Here is a 17,500-nt window from a genome sequence, read left to right as displayed (position 1 = left end):
CACTCAACACTCCAGCATTTACACCATGTACACTCAACACTCCAGCATTTACACCATGTACACTCAACACTCCAGCATTTACACTCAACACTCCAGCATGTACACCATGTACACTCAACACTCCAGCATTTACACTCAACACTCCAGCATTTACACCATGTACACTCAACACTCCAGCATTTACACACCATGTACACTCAACACTCCCCTTTGATGCGCATGTCGTGTTGACCTTACAACTCAGGATTTGAATGTGGGAGAATCGAACGCCAGAGTGTGGATTCATGTCTACACTTCAGCCTAGGTAAATTCCAAGAACGAGGTTTTTGTGTGATGCTGCCATCTACTGGAGATAGAAATCAGATAAAGATTTTCTTCATCCAGTTATTATCTGAAATAAGCAGTTGTAAAATAAGCAAGGTTGTAGGTCTCCTTTGATATACGGGGTGTGTTATTGTGCCAGAATTTCATGCCGCGTTACGTATCAACAAAGTAATGTATGTATGGAAATTATTATTTTTAAAGCACCTTTCTAAACCAGTCACAGGGTGTTGTACAATGGAACTGTTAAAATATAGGGGGGAATGCAAAGTGAACTCAGAACGAGAGAGTAAGAATCTAATGGTTCAATGAGACAGTAGACGGTTACAACAAAAAAAGACGGTTAAAAATATACACACACTCTATTACAGAAGGCAAAGACACACAATTATATTTAAAGTATTCGTGTTGCAATACGTGTTTTTTTTTTTTTTTTTTTGCAGCTTCTTAAAACCGTCCACTGACCGTCCACTGGTTCCAAAGGGTGGGGGGGTGGGGGGGGGGGGGTGGGGCGCCACAACTGCAGACACCCAGTCACTTTTGGTTTTAATACAATACGACACTAATACAATATTGCAACCAATTAGGGCTCTCTATCAATTAAAACATGTTATCAAATTAATTACTCAATAAATTCAGCAAACTAATCACATATCAATATTTTCTCAGCAAAGCTCCCAAATAAAGATATTTCTTATGACTGTGGCTGCGTTCCGAATCGCATACTTCTTCCTCTTACTACCAGTACATACTACAGCTGCCCCTAGAAATTACATACTTTGCATACGCATAGAATGGGGACATTGTCATAACATTGCGCCTTGAAATTTGCCCACATCTGTCGCCGTCCATGAAGCGACATTCGTTGTCCACAGCTGTCACGACTCGCACATCTGACATTATTTCCGCTTCGCACAGGATTGTGGGTCAGAATAGCCAGAAAAGTCTGTCGGCTTGCATACTGCAAAATACGACCAGATGTATTAGGACATCCTGGTATTTTTGCCATACTGCATGTGTCATCCAGTACTATGTATTGGGACACTACATCTTTTCTTGGCGTACTAGACAGTATGGAGGTGTGTGATTCAGAACGCAGCCTGTGTTTTATCAATGGTTACAGGTGGTGGTCTTTTGTAGTTATATTTTCCATTGAGAGGTTCAAGCAGAGTGTGGTCATCGTGTTCGAAGCCAGCCAATGACATGCCAACAGCCAATTGCGGTTGGAATTGTGCGACATTACAATATGGGGTCAGGGGGTTAAATATATTCTGTAATTACTTATTATTATTTGTATAATTAGTTAACGAAACGAACGGCCCTACACCAAACGTGTTAACAAACTGCTAACAGTATATTCCAGAAATATTCCAGCCTTCTCCCTCTCCATCCAGACTCAATAAGCCCGTTCTAATGGAGTCCCATTGAAGAGCGTGTTTCCCAGCGAGCCAGACTCCCTTGGCATCTGCTCCTGGGTGGGTCTGAGTCTATTAGCATGGCGGGTGGGTGCCAGGCGTGGGTCTGAGTCTATTAGCATGGCGGGTGAGTGCCAGGCGTTCAGCAGGCCGTGCCCACACCAAGTCCATTTGGCAGGGCCACCGCGGGAGAGGAGCAGAGAGTTGAGATATTAACCAGTCTCTATTACTGGAGGGGGGGGAGGGAGGGAGGGAGAGGGAGAGAGGGAGGGAGGGAGGGAGGGAGGGAGGGATGGAGGGAGAGAGGGAGGGAGGGAGGGAGGGAGGGAGGGAAGGAGGGAAGGAGGGAGGGAGGGAAGGAGGGAGGGAGGGAGGGAGGGAGGGAGGGAGGGAGGGAGGGAGGGAGGGAAGGAGGGAGGGAGGGAGGGAGGGAGGGAGGGAGGGAAGGAGGGATGGAGGGATGGAGGGAGGGGGGGAGGGAGGGAGGGAGGGAGGGAAGGAGGGAGGGAGGGAGGGAGGGAGGGAGGGATGGAGGGAGGGAGGGAGGGAGGGAGGGAGGGAGGGAGGGAAGGAGGGAGGGAGGGAGGGAGGGAGGGAGGGGAGGAGGGAGGGAGGGAGGGAGGGAGGGAGGGAGGGAGAGGGAGGGAGGGAGGGAGGGAGGGAGGGAGGGAGAGGGAGGGAGGGAGGGAGGGAGGGAGGGAGGGAGGGGGGGAGGGAGGGAGGGAGGGATTCAGAGAGCTGGAGGAGGGCTGTTCCATTTCATTACTGAGAGATCCTTGGGTTAACACGAGGAGAGCGGTAGGGGGTGGTGTGTGTGTGTGTGTGTGTGTGTGTGTGTGTGTGTGTGTGTGTGTGTGTGTGTGTGTTAAAAAGAGAGGGTCTGTGTGTATGTGTGTGATAGAGAGAGATAAAGAGAGGGGAGAGATTGATAGTGTGTGTGTGAGAGCGAGAGAGAGAGAGAGAGAGAGAGAGAGAGAGAGAGAGAGAGGGAGGAAGAGACAGAGATATAGAGACAGGGAGAGAGAAACAGAGAGAGAGGCAAAGAGAGAGAGAGGCAGAGGGAGAGAGGGACAGAGACAGACACAGACAGACAGAGAGAGATGTGTGTGTGTGTGTGTGTGTCTGTGTGTGTGTGTTAAAAAGAGAGGGTCTGTGTGTATGTGTGATAGAGAGAGATAAAGAGAGGGGAGAGATTGATAGTGTGTGTGAGAGAGAGAGAGATAGAGAGAGAGAGATAGAGAGAGAGAGAGAGAGAGAGAGAGAGAGAGGGAGGAAGAGACAGATATAGAGGCAGAGGGAGAGAGAGAGAGAGAGGAGCAGAGACAGACACAGACAGACAGAGAGAGAGAGATTGTGAGTGTGTGTGTGTGTGTGTGTGTGTGTGTGTGTGTGTGTGTGTGTGTGTGTGTGTGTGTGTGTTCCATACTGTATACACACCCTGCAGCTCTCCATTAGCTGTTATAAAGCAGGGCCTGTAGACGGCTGTCAGCCTCTAATTACATGACAGAGAGGACATGTGGGGACACCTCAGAGACAGAGAGGACATGTGGGGACACCTCAGAGACAGAGAGGACATGTGGGGACACCTCAGAGACAGAGAGGACATGTGAGGACACCTCAGAGACAGAGAGGACATGTGAGGACACCTCAGAGACAGAGAGGACATGTGAGGACACCTCAGAGACAGAGAGGACATGTGGGGACACCTCAGAGACAGAGAGGACATGTGAGGACACCTCAGAGACAGAGAGGACATGTGAGGACACCTCAGAGACAGAGAGGACATGTGAGGACACCTCAGAGACAGAGAGGACATGTGAGGACACCTCAGAGACAGAGAGGACATGTGGGGACACCTCAGAGACAGAGAGGACATGTGGGGACACCTCAGAGACAGAGAGGACATGTGGGGACACCTCAGGGACAGAGAGGACATGTGGGGACACCTCAGAGACAGAGAGGACATGTGAGGACACCTCAGAGACAGAGATGACATGTGGGCCTCAGAGACAGAGAGGACATGTGGGCCTCAGGGACAGAGAGGACATGTGGGCCTCAGAGACAGAGAGGACATGTGAGGACACCTCAGAGACAGAGAGGACATGTGAGGACACCTCAGAGACAGAGAGGACATGTGGGGACACCTCAGAGGCAGAGAGGACATGTGAGGACACCTCAGAGACAGAGAGGACATGTGAGGACACCTCAGAGACAGAGAGGACATGTGGGGACACCTCAGAGACAGAGAGGACATGTGGGGACACCTCAGAGACAGAGAGGACATGTGAGGACACCTCATGGACAGAGAGGACATGTGGGCCTCAGAGACAGAGAGGACATGTGGGGACACCTCAGAGACAGAGAGGACATGTGGGGACACATCAGGGACAGAGAGGACAAGTGAGGACACATCAGAGACAGAGAGGACATGTGGGCCTCAGAGACAGAGAGGACATGTGAGCCTCAGAGACAGAGAGGACATGTGAGGACACCTCAGAGACAGAGAGGACATGTGGGCCTCAGAGACAGAGAGGACATGTGAGGACACCTCAGAGACAGAGAGGACATGTGGGCCTCAGGGACAGAGAGGACATGTGGGGACACCTCAGAGACAGAGAGGACATGTGAGGACACCTCAGAGACAGAGAGGACATGTGGGGACACCTCAGAGACAGAGAGGACATGTGAGGACACCTCAGAGACAGAGAGGACATGTGAGGACATCTCAGAGACAGAGAGGACATGTGGGGACACCTCAGAGACAGAGAGGACATGTGGGCCTCAGAGACAGAGAGGACATGTGAGGACATCTCAGAGACAGAGAGGACATGTGAGGACACCTCAGAGACAGAGAGGACATGTGGGGACACCTCAGGGACAGAGAGGACATGTGGGGACACCTCAGAGACAGAGAGGACAAGTGAGGACACCTCAGAGACAGAGAGGACATGTGAGGACACCTCAGGGACAGAGAGGACATGTGGGGACACCTCAGAGACAGAGAGGACATGTGAGGACACCTCAGAGACAGAGAGGACATGTGAGGACACCTCAGGGACAGAGAGGACATGTGGGCCTCAGAGACAGAGAGGACATGTGAGGACACCTCAGAGACAGAGAGGACATGTGAGGACACCTCAGGGACAGAGAGGACATGTGGGCCTCAGAGACAGAGAGGACATGTGGGGACACCTCAGGGACAGAGAGGACATGTGAGGACACCTCAGAGACAGAGAGGACATGTGAGGACACCTCAGAGACAGAGAGGACATGTGAGGACACCTCAGAGACAGAGAGGACATGTGGGGACACCTCAGAGACAGAGAGGACATGTGGGCCTCAGAGACAGAGAGGACATGTGGGGACACCTCAGAGACAGAGAGGACATGTGGGGACACCTCAGAGACAGAGAGGACATGTGGGGACACCTCAGAGACAGAGAGGACATGTGAGGACACCTCAGAGACAGAGAGGACATGTGGGGACACATCAGAGACAGAGAGGACATGTGAGGACACCTCAGAGACAGAGAGGACATGTGGGGACACATCAGAGACAGAGAGGACATGTGGGGACACCTCAGAGACAGAGAGGACATGTGAGGACACCTCAGAGAATGGGGTGATTTGTGCTGGGGGGAAGTTGTGCCACCCCTTATTTCTAGAAAACAATAGGAGAAATTGGTGCCACCCATTTCCTTAGTTAGCTATTTTACTCCTTACTTTTTTCTTTATTAGCATCATACAGAAAAAGGCAAATAAGAACAACACAATAAATCAATAAGAGTGCAGGGAGAGAAAGGAAGGGTTAGGGGTTAGGGTTAGTTAGAGAGGGTTATTCAAAGCCCTCTCCCTGTTAGGAAATGGCAGGCTAGGTAACCCCAAGGCAGACACAGACACAGGTTATGCTCAAAAAAATGATTTACTGGTTCTTTACACCAAAATAACACAAAAAACGGACAAAAACTTGGCTTATAGTTCTCCTCCAACTGGGCTAAGAGTCCTTCACAACCTGGGCTTGGGGTCCTCCACAAACAGGGCTGAGAGTCCTCCACGAACTGAGTAATCCACAAAAAGGTGATGGCAGCAGTAGGGATCCTCAGGCAGCTGGAGAGGCAGGCGTCACAAAACTGAAAAAACAAGGAAAAACATATAAGACAAATGTCACTCGAAAAACATGAAAAAAACTAGAGGCTCAGCAAGGTCTACTAACGTGTAGCTTAAACAACGATCTGGCACCGAAGGGAAGGAGCCAGGGATTTATATAGGCCTTCAGCTGCTGATGAGGATTGGGAACAGGTGTGCTTGGTAGGTAGCGTTGATTGCCTTCCAGGCATACCAGAGCAGGGAGGGGCTGGGAGGAGACAGAAGGCAGAGGACACGGCTGCCGCAGAGAGAGGGGGCGTGACACTCCCATTATAACATCTAACTTTTCTACAGGTTTAAGAAAGAACATTTAAAAAAGAAAGAATATGTATATTCTAAATGAACAGGATCTAAATTAATGGGGTAATTCAATAATTACATATTTGCAAATAATACATAATTTCAACAGTTGCAAATGGCAAGCCAAAATGATAATACATGCTAATTGTAACTTAAAAGAAAAAGATGGGTGAGCAAGTTACAGAAAAGAACAGTGATGAAGCGAGACACATGGAATACGTGGTATGCACATTTATGTTCCAAAAACAGTTTTTGCCATTCAAAGTGTTTTTTTATGTTCAAGGTTTCATGATTATTATGTCTGAACAATAACAGACAAGTTTAAAAAAAAATCTCACACGCATGTAACGCATGTTAGTGCTTTAGGAAGCTACAATATGAGGCTATACTGTTAGCATGATGTTGGCTCTAAACTGCTGCATGATACACATTTGTTAAAATGGCGGTTGTGGGGTAATTTGTGCCAAAAGGCCTGGGTTCTGTTGTGCCATTTTTCCCCATGTATGTCTATGGGGGGGGGGGATTGGCCCCCCATGGCATTACATTTGCAATACAAGCTTGGCCACTACGCCAAATGGCTTCAATGCCCACAGCTGTTCCGGGGGTCTTGATTTGGACAGAGCAGTGGGAGAGGTGCAGAGGGGCAAGTTGTACCAAGATACTTTTTTTTGGGGGGGGGGGGGGGTCATATTTTGAAAACTGTTTATTTTAGATCAAAATTGATTATTCCCAGGAATGCACCACATCCTGAAATATTACACCCCTAATATAATAATGTCAACAAATAAATACAATTATATCCTAAGATTTGGACGTCATTTGTTTTAGAGACAGTCTAAGTGGTCATGGTAGATTTGAGGGCAAAAACACGTTTTTTTTTCTTATTGCACAGCCTCTATTTATAGAAGTCAGTTTGTTTGTGTTATGTTGTTATGCAAGAGGCTTATCTTTCTTATTATTTAGTATTGCTTATAGAAAGAGAGATGATATAAAAGAGGATTAGCGTATGTTCTGTGGCCTTTTAGGACCTGAGTCAGTCTCTACAGTATGAACCTCTCCCAACCAGACATCTCCAACAGAATGCCTCATATCTGGGTCTAGAGCAGCGGTCAACAGAATGCCTCATATCTGGGTCTAGAGCAGCGGTCAACAGAATGCCTCATATCTGGGTCTAGAGCAGCGGTCAACAGAATGCCTCATATCTGGGTCTAGAGCAGCGGTCAACACAATGCCTCATATCTGGGTCTAGAGCAGCGGTCAACAGAATGCCTCATATCTGGGTCTAGAGCAGCGGTCAACAGCACTCAGTCAGAACCTCTGGTCGTCTAATGATGACCCGAACAGAGGTGGTGACAGTCAACCAAATACACCTAATGATCTAGAATCATCACTACAATTTCTCCACTAGGTGCTGCTATAGATATACAAAAACGACATGAGTCTCTAGTGTGTGTATGTGTGTGTGTGTGTGTGTGTGCGTGTGTTATTCTACAGTTGCACCAGCAGATGGCGTCGTCGACCAGGTATCAAACATCTCTGTCTACTCAGTCCATCATGATTATAGCAATGCAACATGTTTCATACTCCAGAGTATAATTGGTATTTATCTTGGTAATTTCTATGGTAATACTGATGAGATACGCAGATAATAACAACCTGGCGTGTCTAGATAGATTCGACTGTTACATATTGTCAAGATCTTGGGACGTGTTTCCTCAATGAACCAACATGAACCGTGTTAACATTGTTATGCGCATGCGCGTGTGTGGATCACGTCAAAACATCACAACGGGCTGCACTGAAACGTGACATCTCCAATGCAATATTTGAATTGTTAACCAGCTTTTAATTATTAACCAGCCTCTAACATTTTTTATCGATTTAACCACGCGAGACAATAACATCGTGATGCTGCATTCATGACAAGCCTCTATTTATGAAGAGCTATGGTATTAATAGCATAAAGATTGGAAGGACAACCATGGTAACGCGGCTACATAAAACCCATTCGGTTTGGTTGGCCCGGGGCCCGACTGGGTGGAGCTTAGCAGGCTGGGTGGAGCTTAGCAGGCTGGGTGGAGCTTAGCAGGCTGGGTGGAGCTTAGCAGGCTGGGTGGAGCTTAGCAGGCTGGGTGGAGCTTAGCAGGCTGGGTGGAGCTTAGCAGGCTGGGTGGAGCTTAGCAGGCTCCTGCGCTGTTCTGCAGTGTGTCCGCAGCGGCCGCAGGGGAGGACCTGGAGAGCTGTGCACCATAACACCAACCCAGATTTATAGGTGAAATTAAGACCTTGTGTTGAAGTGTGTATAGATCTCTACCCGGACTACTCATTCATTCAGAACGTGCGTGCGCATCCTAGCCCAGGCTATTAGCGTGGATGAATTAACAGGGTCGTTTTTGGACATCCTACGGGGAGGCTTCTTACGCGTGAAGAGCGGTGCGCATGAGATTTCGGGGGAAAAAACTGCAACGAACCACAGAAACGAGGGTGTTTTTGGTTGATCACCCGAATTGTGCTTCTGCTGTCTGCTGAGTGTGAGAAATCCTGCTGTCGCAAGATGGAATCTTAACCGGAGAGTGTGTGAGGAGCAACCGGAGTGTGTGTGTGTGTGAGGAGCATGTTAATGAGCGGCGCGCTGCGTCCTGACGCGGGCACTCTCTCTCTCTCTCTCTCTCTCTCTCTCTCTCTCTCTCTCTCTCTCTCTGCTGCTGAGCGCGGACGCGCTCCTGTCTGCTGCCGACGGACAAAGTGGAGCTCATCTTCCAGCTAGAGCGCACCGCGGGGCTGTTAATGACCGTAAACGACTCACAACTCTATGAATATCATCTTTATATTCGTCCTAGGAAGTACCCGAAGTGTTTTTTGAGCATCGGAGCGCTATTTTCTCAGACTGGGTGTGTAGAAGTGGCTGTATACGGTCCTTCCACCTGCCATTCAAAATGGGCAACAGTTTCTCCAACATATCCGCCTTCCAGTCGCTGCATATTGTGATGCTGGGTTTGGATTCAGCCGGCAAAACCACTGTTCTGTACAGACTCAAATTCAACGAGTTCGTCAACACGGTGCCAACGATCGGATTCAACACGGAGAAGATCAAACTGAGCAATGGCACAGCGAAGGGCATCAGCTGCCACTTCTGGGACGTGGGGGGCCAGGAGAAGCTGCGGCCCTTGTGGAAGTCCTACAGTAGGTGCACTGACGGGATCATCTATGTCGTGGACTCCGTGGACGTTGACCGTTTAGAGGAGGCCAAAACAGAATTGCATAAAGTCACCAAATTCGCCGAGAACCAAGGAACACCGCTGCTGGTGATCGCCAACAAGCAGGACTTGCCCAGATCTCTTGCTGTCGCGGACATTGAGAAACAGTTGGCTCTCCACGAGCTGACCCCCTCGACCTCGTACCACGTCCAGCCTGCGTGCGCCATCATAGGCGAGGGGCTTCACGAGGGGATGGACAAGCTCTATGAGATGATAGTCAAACGGAGGAAATCTTTAAAGCAAAAGAAGAAACGATAACGCCCACCCAGGGTGTGTGTGTGTGTGTGGACATATTACGCAAAATTACTGTAACTAGCCTAAATGCTATATGGGGATGCCAATATTGCCCTAAAAGAGGTTTACTTTGCAGTGATTTGTGTATTTCATTTCATTTTGGTTATTGTCAAAGTTGCTGACGCTGTGAACCCTGCTGAATGATGCTTTGCACGCAAGAGGGTCCCTCTCTCTCTCTCAGTGCAGAATATTTACCAAGGTTAACCAAAAAAGAAAACTTGAAATGACTTTTATCTTAGGAACAAAAAAGCATTAAGAAAAGACAACGGGCTGGCCTGTTACCTGCTGCTTCACCATGGATCTTCAACAGTAGCTTGACATGTTATTTTGAAGAAGCGTCGGTCCTGTAGCCCGAGTACTGTTATGGACGTTATGGACGTTCTACCTGTCAACAGGTGTTCAATGTTATGGACGTTGGGACGCTCTACCTGTCAACAGGTGTTCTCTGTTATGGACGTTCTACCTGTCAACAGGTGTTCTCTGTTATGGACGTTCTACCTGTCAACAGGTGTTCTCCGGAGAGAAACGAACAAGAGATTTATTTTGCACGAGATGTGGGTCATTTTGAATTTGACTCCTGCTCATACAAAACAAGACTTCAGCCCAGATATGTGTGTATGATGGGTCTCCATGGATACATAATGCAGATGTGACCGGGGGAGGAGTGTTGAAGTACAGTAGCCTTTACTATGCGTGGTGGAACGAGGACATTGCCTGAGAAACATGATCCACTACTTTGCACTTTTCATTTCATAACTAAAATAGCAGAGTACTACACTGTATAGCAAACAAACCCAGGCTGTTTATGTACTAGAAAGCCAAAATTGAAGTATTTTTTATGAATATTAAAAAGATTTAAAAGAATGGCGTCTGGTTTATTTGTGTGATAATGAGTTGTGGTTCTACAGGGGCAGAGGTGACATCAACAGATGGCCCAGAGGAAGAAGTGTGAACTATTGACCCCCTCACCTCCCCGACATGATGGTGTCCTCTCTCCCCTGAGAGAGACAGAGAGAAGCTCCCAGGATCTTAATGTAGGCGTGAACCGCGGGGGACACCTGGGATAGGTGCACACTCAGCCCAAACGGCCAGGGGGAGGAGCTAATCATGTAGTCTATTAAACCAGGGATAAACCATGCTAGGAATAGGGGTGTTTTTGAACCTGCAGGGTTTTTATCCTGGTAGTGCTTGTGGGCCGACTGGTGAAACGTATAGAACTGCTACAGTCTTGTAAGGCTAGTGACGGATAGCTATTGATTTCTCTGAGCAATGCCTAACTGTTCAGTGAGGAGGTGACCTCATCAGCTCAATCATTAGGAGAAGCCACCGGAATGTGAGAGATAAAAGAAGAAGAAAAAGGTCTTGTGGAGGGTGACCACTCCCCGGAGTTCGAGTGGTCTTAGTGCCTGTCGTGTTCAGGCTGTGATGCAGCGTTATTAGTGTGGGGTCCTGGGCGTCGCTAGAGCTCAAACAGGAAGAGATGGTCATCTTAATGGTGGGGGGGGGGGGGGGGCTTTTTATTCGAGACTTTTGGACCGGAGCTGAGGAGAGTTGTGAAGCAGACGGTCAATTTAGATCTTGTTAGGAGGTTAATTGCCGTTCTCTTCCACACAATCAATACTTCCAATCAGTGAGGATTGCTGAGTCACTGCAAGCTTCCTATATTATGTGAAAAATGAGTTTGTGTGAGTGTGTGTGTGTGTGTGTGTGTGTGTCTGTGTGTGTGTGTGTGTGTGTGTGTGTGTCTGTGTGTGTGTGTGTGTGTATGTGTGTGTGTGTGTGTGTGTGTGTCTGTGTGTGTGTGTGTGTGTGTGTGTCTGTGTGTGTGTGTGTGTGTGGTGAAGTAACGCTGGGAAACTCACATGAATGTTTGGCCAAAGGGCTTCCCTCCCTCTCCGACCTTGGCAGGGGGCGATGGCGTGCTCAGAGGTCACTGATCGGGTGACAGATTTCCTGCTCAGTTGAACAGCCGTGAGCACTAATGAGAGTCCAGGTCAAAGGTGAGGCCAGCATGTTCAATACCCATTGGTCTTCTCACACCAAACAGCAACAAGGATCACGGCCACTCCCTCTGCTCACATATCACCATGACAGTCAGCCGTTGCCAAAACGCAGCACCTTAACGATAAACATGTGTGTAATATCTCCGTGTAATAGTAGGAAGATCAGATTTTATGGGTTTTACATTTGAAAGATGAACACGGGACACTGACCTCTAAAAGAACATGGCTGACTTTCCCAGAGGCATCGTAGCGCTACGATGAACGCCGTATCTTACGATGAACGTAGCGCTTCGATGCCTCTGGGAAACTCAGCCCTGATCTGTTAAGTGTCTTTCAAGATGGAGATTGACAGAAGACAGACAGTGATACAGAAACCAGGTTTCTATGGAGATGAGGACGGTGACGATCCCAGACCCCCGCCAGCGTATCACATGTTCTCATTCAACCAGTCCCCCTCGCCAGCAGAGCGCTAGTCACATGCTCAATCCATTTGTGATTATTTGCTTAGCTTGAGGCTTCTTTGCTCTATTAATGACTCTCCAGTCATTTGACATATATAAAAATAAAAACATGAATGACTCTCCATTCATTTGACATATATAAAAATAAAAAACATGAATGACTCTCCATTCATTTGACATATATAAAAATAAAAACATGAATGACTCTCCATTCATTTGACATATATAAAAATAAAAACATTATGACACAGGGTGGCACAGTTTTTTGTCAACAGCTCGTTGTTGCCAGGGAAACAGACCAGGATACAGATGGTAAAAACAAAACATCTCTTAATAAGCGGATTACTATTTAATAAACTACGGGAGGGTTGTGTCTCGATCGCGTTTCGCGTTAAGTGTTGGACGATAGTTGAGACCGTTGTCCAGCTTCACAGTGATGAGTTGTGAGATGAACCTGCAGCAGGACAGTGAGCGCTGTGCTTAGAGGATTAAAAAATCTATTCATCGAATCAACTGATTCAGAATCGATTCATGAATCCCAAAATCGATCTTTTATTTAATGAATGAATGAATAAATGAAGGTATGAATAGTTAATTCATTCATTCAATGATTCATTCATTCATTCATTTTTGGAAATCAGTATCGATACCCAGCCCTAGTATTGATGTGTTGCATAACTTGGCAGTCATGTAATTAAGGTTGCAGCTAAAAACAACAGGTTTTAGTAACACTAACCGAATCGATATCGAATCGAATCGAATTGAATCGTGATAATCGATTCTGAACCTTGTGAATCGGAATCGAATCGATTCTTGAAATTCGACGCGATACCCAGGCCTAGATAAACCATACGCTGCAATCACCCTCACACTTCCCTGAGGTGGCATCGGTGTTGAGACACATCCTCCTTCTCCTTCCTCCACTCTCTCTCTTCCTCCACTCTCTCTCTTCCTCCACTCTCTCTCCTCTGAGGAGCCGGCAGAGAACACAGTTCTACATGTCTCATGGACGATAGTTGAGTTCCCATCTTCAAGTAAAACAGAGAGCAGAAAATGCAGGCAGATATCGAGACACCAAGATATATGTTAATGAGTCAGCCATTTTACACACTCACACCTTTTACCTCACACTGCCAATGTGAAGTTTGGTGATTGAATAAGAGAGAGCTCAGGATGTTTCTGGCCAGTGTTTTCAGAGGGATATGATGATACACCTTATGAGACTGGTGGAGATGGACAGCATGGCCAAAAATAACACCCAGACAATTAGGCAAGTCTCCAACAACAAACTAACAAATAAACAAACCATTTAAAGGCTAGCCCCTGGCGTCGTGTTGCATCATGGGACTTGTTTAGCTTCCTCCTGTCCTGACACAGTTTACCCAGGAAGTACATCCCAGTTAGGATGAAGAGGCTATTTTTCTGTTATAGTTCGCATTTCTGCCCTCAACTCTGCTCTCACACCTTCCTTCTTGGGGGTCGTTTCTCTGTCCTCTCTCCTCCTCCTTCTCCTCTTCCTCCTCCTCCTCCTCCTCCCCCTCTCCCTCTCCCTCCTCCTCCTCCTCCTCCCCCTCCTCCTTCTCCTCCTCCTCCTCCTCCTCCTCCTCCTCCTCCTCCCCCTCCTTCTCCTCCCCCTCCTCCTCCTCCTAGCCCTCCTCCTCCTCCTCCCCCTCCTCCCCCTCCCTCTCCCTCTCCTCCTCCTCCTCCTCCCCCCCCCCCCCTCCTCCTCTCTGCTTTGTTGTTCTACTGCTGTCTAATTATCTCCTGAGAGCTCCAGGACTGTGGTGAAGGAATAGCGATGGGGTTTCCTGGAGGAACTCTAGCTGTTCAGTCACATCAGACGCGATGTGAAGACTGCAGCTTGACATCTTCATCACCGTAGCGTTGTTTACGCCCTGTTCCATCTGTAATTACGTTAGCACCGGGGAATCTCTACCGCCCAAATGTTCGTTTTCTACTAACTCTGGAGATGGAGTTGAGTGTTTTGGTTAGGGAGGGAGAGGGGGGTGGGGGTGGGGGCCAGGGCTCCCAGGAGAAAGGAGTAGTACGAATCGGTCTTCCATGGCTCTTCTGATCAATCCCCCCGTTCCCACACCCTCCACTCACTTCCTGCTCTGGCCGTCATGGCCGACAGACAACCGGCTCATCCACCCACCTTCCTCTGTCTGGCTGACATCACTGTCTCTTGCGCCGGCATGAAGCAGCTATCCGTCCGTAGCTGTGGCTGACGGACACTAAAGAACCTGTTGTCTCAAACAAAACGACACGGGAATCAATGACTTGTTTGTGACTCCAATTAATGTCAATATGTACACTAACGAGGTACAAGGGAAGCACACTCACTATGTGTGTTTGGTTTAATGGACAAGGGAATTCAATCAATGGAGCCGAACGAAGACTTCAAAAACTCCGGAGCTGGATTGGTCCATTTTTAACGAGACTGCAGACCGGACGATGACTAATCGTGTTTGAATTGGTAGCAATCATTAACCCTCGGTGAGAAGCACGAGACGGTGTCGCTGGGTCGGCTTAAGGTAAAGCTGAGCGCAGAGCGAGTCGATCGATAGCTCGACCGCGTCGCAGGGGTGTGCAAACGAGCGGTCCGCATGGCAACGCGTGTGAGCACGCACACCGGCGAGCGTGGGAGCATGTCTGGAATGAGGCCCGCTCAATTGAGATGCTAATGTGCTAGAGCAAGCAACATGGCCGCCCTGACATTTAGGGCTCTGGAGGAGACAGCAGCATGTGTGGCAGGGCAGGAAAGACACACACACACACACACACACACACACACACACACACACACAGAGGGTTAACCGAGCTAGGCTAGGCTACGTGCAGGTAGGAGCAGGGAGGGGGCGAAGGCAGGTGTGTGTTTGAGCGAAGGTCATCTCTCAGAGGCTAGCAGACTCACTCTGCCGACCGGTTCATTTTGCCCGTGACCTTGTTTCCGCAGGCCGGGCGTGGCCTGAGCACGCCCTCCCCTCATTCTCCCAGCATGCCCGGCTGCCCGCGCCGTCAGGGTCATGAGCGTTCGGTCTGCTGGGTTAGAGAGGCTCTCTCTCTGAGGAGGGAGAGGAGAGAGGTAGGGAGAGGGAAGAGGAGGGGGGGGGGAGGAGATGAGGGAGGAGGAGATAGAGGAGAAGGAGGAGGGGTGGAAGAGCAGAAGGAGGTGGAGAGGGGAGGGAGAGGGTAGAGGAGGGGGGAGAGGAGGAGATGAGGGAGGAGGAGGAGGAGGAGGGAGAGGGTAGAGGAGGGGAGGGAGGAGGAGATGAGGGAGGAGGAGGAGGAGGGGTGGAAGAGCAGAAGGAGGTGGAGAGAGGAGGGAGAGGATGGAGGAGATGAGGGAGGAGGAGATAGAGGAGAAGGAGGAGGGGTGGAAGAGCAGAAGGAGGTGGAGAGGGGAGGGAGAGGGTAGATAGGGAGTATGCGGAGGAACAGAGGAGGAGGAGGAGAGGAGGAGAGGGGAGTGTTTTCAGGAGGCCTGACTGGAAGTGGAGGGTAAATGGAGGAGGGGGAGAAGGAGGAGAGGAGGAGGAGGAGGAGGAGGAGAGGAGGAGGAGAGGGGAGTGTTTTCAGGAGGCCAGGCTGGAAGTGGAGGGTAAATGGTGGAACAGAGGAGGAGGAGGAGGAGAGGAGGAGGAGAGGGGAGTGTTTCTAGGAGGCCAGGCTGGAAGTGGAGGATAAATGGTGGAGGAGGAGGAGGAGGAGGAGGAGAGGAGGAGGAGAGGGGAGTGTGTTCAGGAGGCCAGGCTGGAAGTGGAGGGTAAATGGTGGAGCAGGAGCAGGAGCATACCCCCCACTCTGCACGCTAATCCTCTCTACTGGCAACAGGATTAGTGTGTGTGTGTGTGTGTGGTTATGTGTGTGTGTGTGTGTGTGTGTGTGTGTGTGTGTGTGTGTGTGTGTGTGTGTGTGTGTGAGAGTGTCTGTGTGGTTGTGCGTGTGTGTGTGTGTGTGTGTCTGTGTGGTTGTGCGTGTGTGTGTGTGTGTGTGTGTGTGTGTGTGTGTGTGTGTGTGTGTGTGTGTGTGTGTGTGTGTGTGTGTGTGTGTGTGTGTGGTTGTGTGTGTGTGTGTGTGCTCAAGAGTAAGTGCCAGAGATGGAGAGAGAGATGTCTTTGGATGGCAAGTGTACACAAAAGCAAGGGTGAGTATGATTGTAGCCTGTGTGTGTGTGTGTGTGTGTGTGTGTGTGTGTGTGTGTGTGTGTGTGTGTGTGTGTGTGTGTGTGTGTGTGTGTGTGTGTGTGTGCGTACGTGTGTGTGTGTGACCATACATGCGTTTATTTAACGGCCTGTTCCTGGAGAGACTCCAGCAGCATGTTTGAGCGAGGGGACTGATTAATGTGTCCTGCTGGTCTCCTGTTTAGTCAGAGGACATGCTGCTCAGAGGACATGCTGCTAAGAGGACATGCTGCTCAGAGGACATGCTGCTCAGAGGACATGCTGCTCAGAGGACATGCTGCTCAGAGGACATGCTAGAGGACATGCTAGAGGACATGCTGCTTAGAGGACATGCTTAGAGGACATGCTTAGAGGACATGCTTAGAGGACATGCTAGAGGACATGCTAGAGGACATCAGTACTGTGAGAGGAGCGTCAGGGAGCTACAGTAACACTGCTACTGCACAGACCTACTACACACACACACACACACACACGCACACACACACACACACACACACACACACACTGACACCCATGCACTGCACATGCATGATCATGCACACACACACTCACGCGTGCACATGCACTCACACAAACACACTCACGCACACACACACTCACTCACACACACGTGCACGCACACTCACGCACTCACACACACACACACTCACGCACACACACACACACACACACACACACACACACACACACACACTCACGCACACACACACACACACACACACACACACACACACACACACACACACACACACACACACACACACACACACACACACACAGGGAAATAGCAATCTATTCTGCTTCCCTTCTTCCTTCCTGCCCAAAAATGTGTGGATGAATTATGCATTTAATCTGATGACAAAAGGGAGCTGTCAGCTGCTGCATATCTAAGCAGGCTCAGCCAGGGACATCCATCATCAGTCTGGACCCGCGGACATCGGCCCCAGCCACGCCACGGTGGCCCGGCGCCCGCAAGACACACGACTTCCTGACCGCCGGCTTGTTGATATTGAAGCGTGGGTTTGTTGGACGTTCTGTTTATAGAACGCTGATGAATGTTCCGCCGGGGGAACACGTCGTCGGCGAGCAGCGTGCGTTCCGGCGGAGGGGGCGGGGT

The 17,500-nt window shown here is 49.3% G+C and overlaps 2 protein-coding genes across 2 annotated transcripts in view; both read left to right on the top strand.

The window, feature by feature from the left end:
• The window catches only part of LOC311313326 (SH3 domain-binding protein 4-like), a 162,525-nt gene that overhangs the window by 45,838 nt on the left and 99,187 nt on the right, over nucleotides 1-17,500 (top strand). The gene's annotated exons all lie outside the window — the stretch shown is intronic.
• arl4cb (ADP-ribosylation factor-like 4Cb) lies at nucleotides 8,412-10,532 on the top strand. Its single transcript, XM_084443462.1, has one exon. It carries the CDS (start codon nucleotides 9,118-9,120, stop codon nucleotides 9,694-9,696), a length of 579 nt encoding a protein of 192 aa, XP_084299588.1. The 5' UTR covers nucleotides 8,412-9,117; the 3' UTR covers nucleotides 9,697-10,532.

This window comes from Borostomias antarcticus (assembly GCF_949987555.1).
Source record: "Borostomias antarcticus genome assembly, chromosome: 9".
NCBI lineage: Eukaryota > Metazoa > Chordata > Actinopteri > Stomiiformes > Stomiidae > Borostomias > Borostomias antarcticus.
The sequence above is the reverse complement of the archived record's forward strand: the minus strand, read 5'-3'. Positions and strand labels throughout refer to the sequence as shown.

Excerpts from the sequence above, each read along its gene's own strand:
- arl4cb (XM_084443462.1), top strand. The coding sequence starts at position 9,118 with ATGGGCAACAGTTTCTCCAACATATCCGCCTTCCAGTCGCTGCATATT.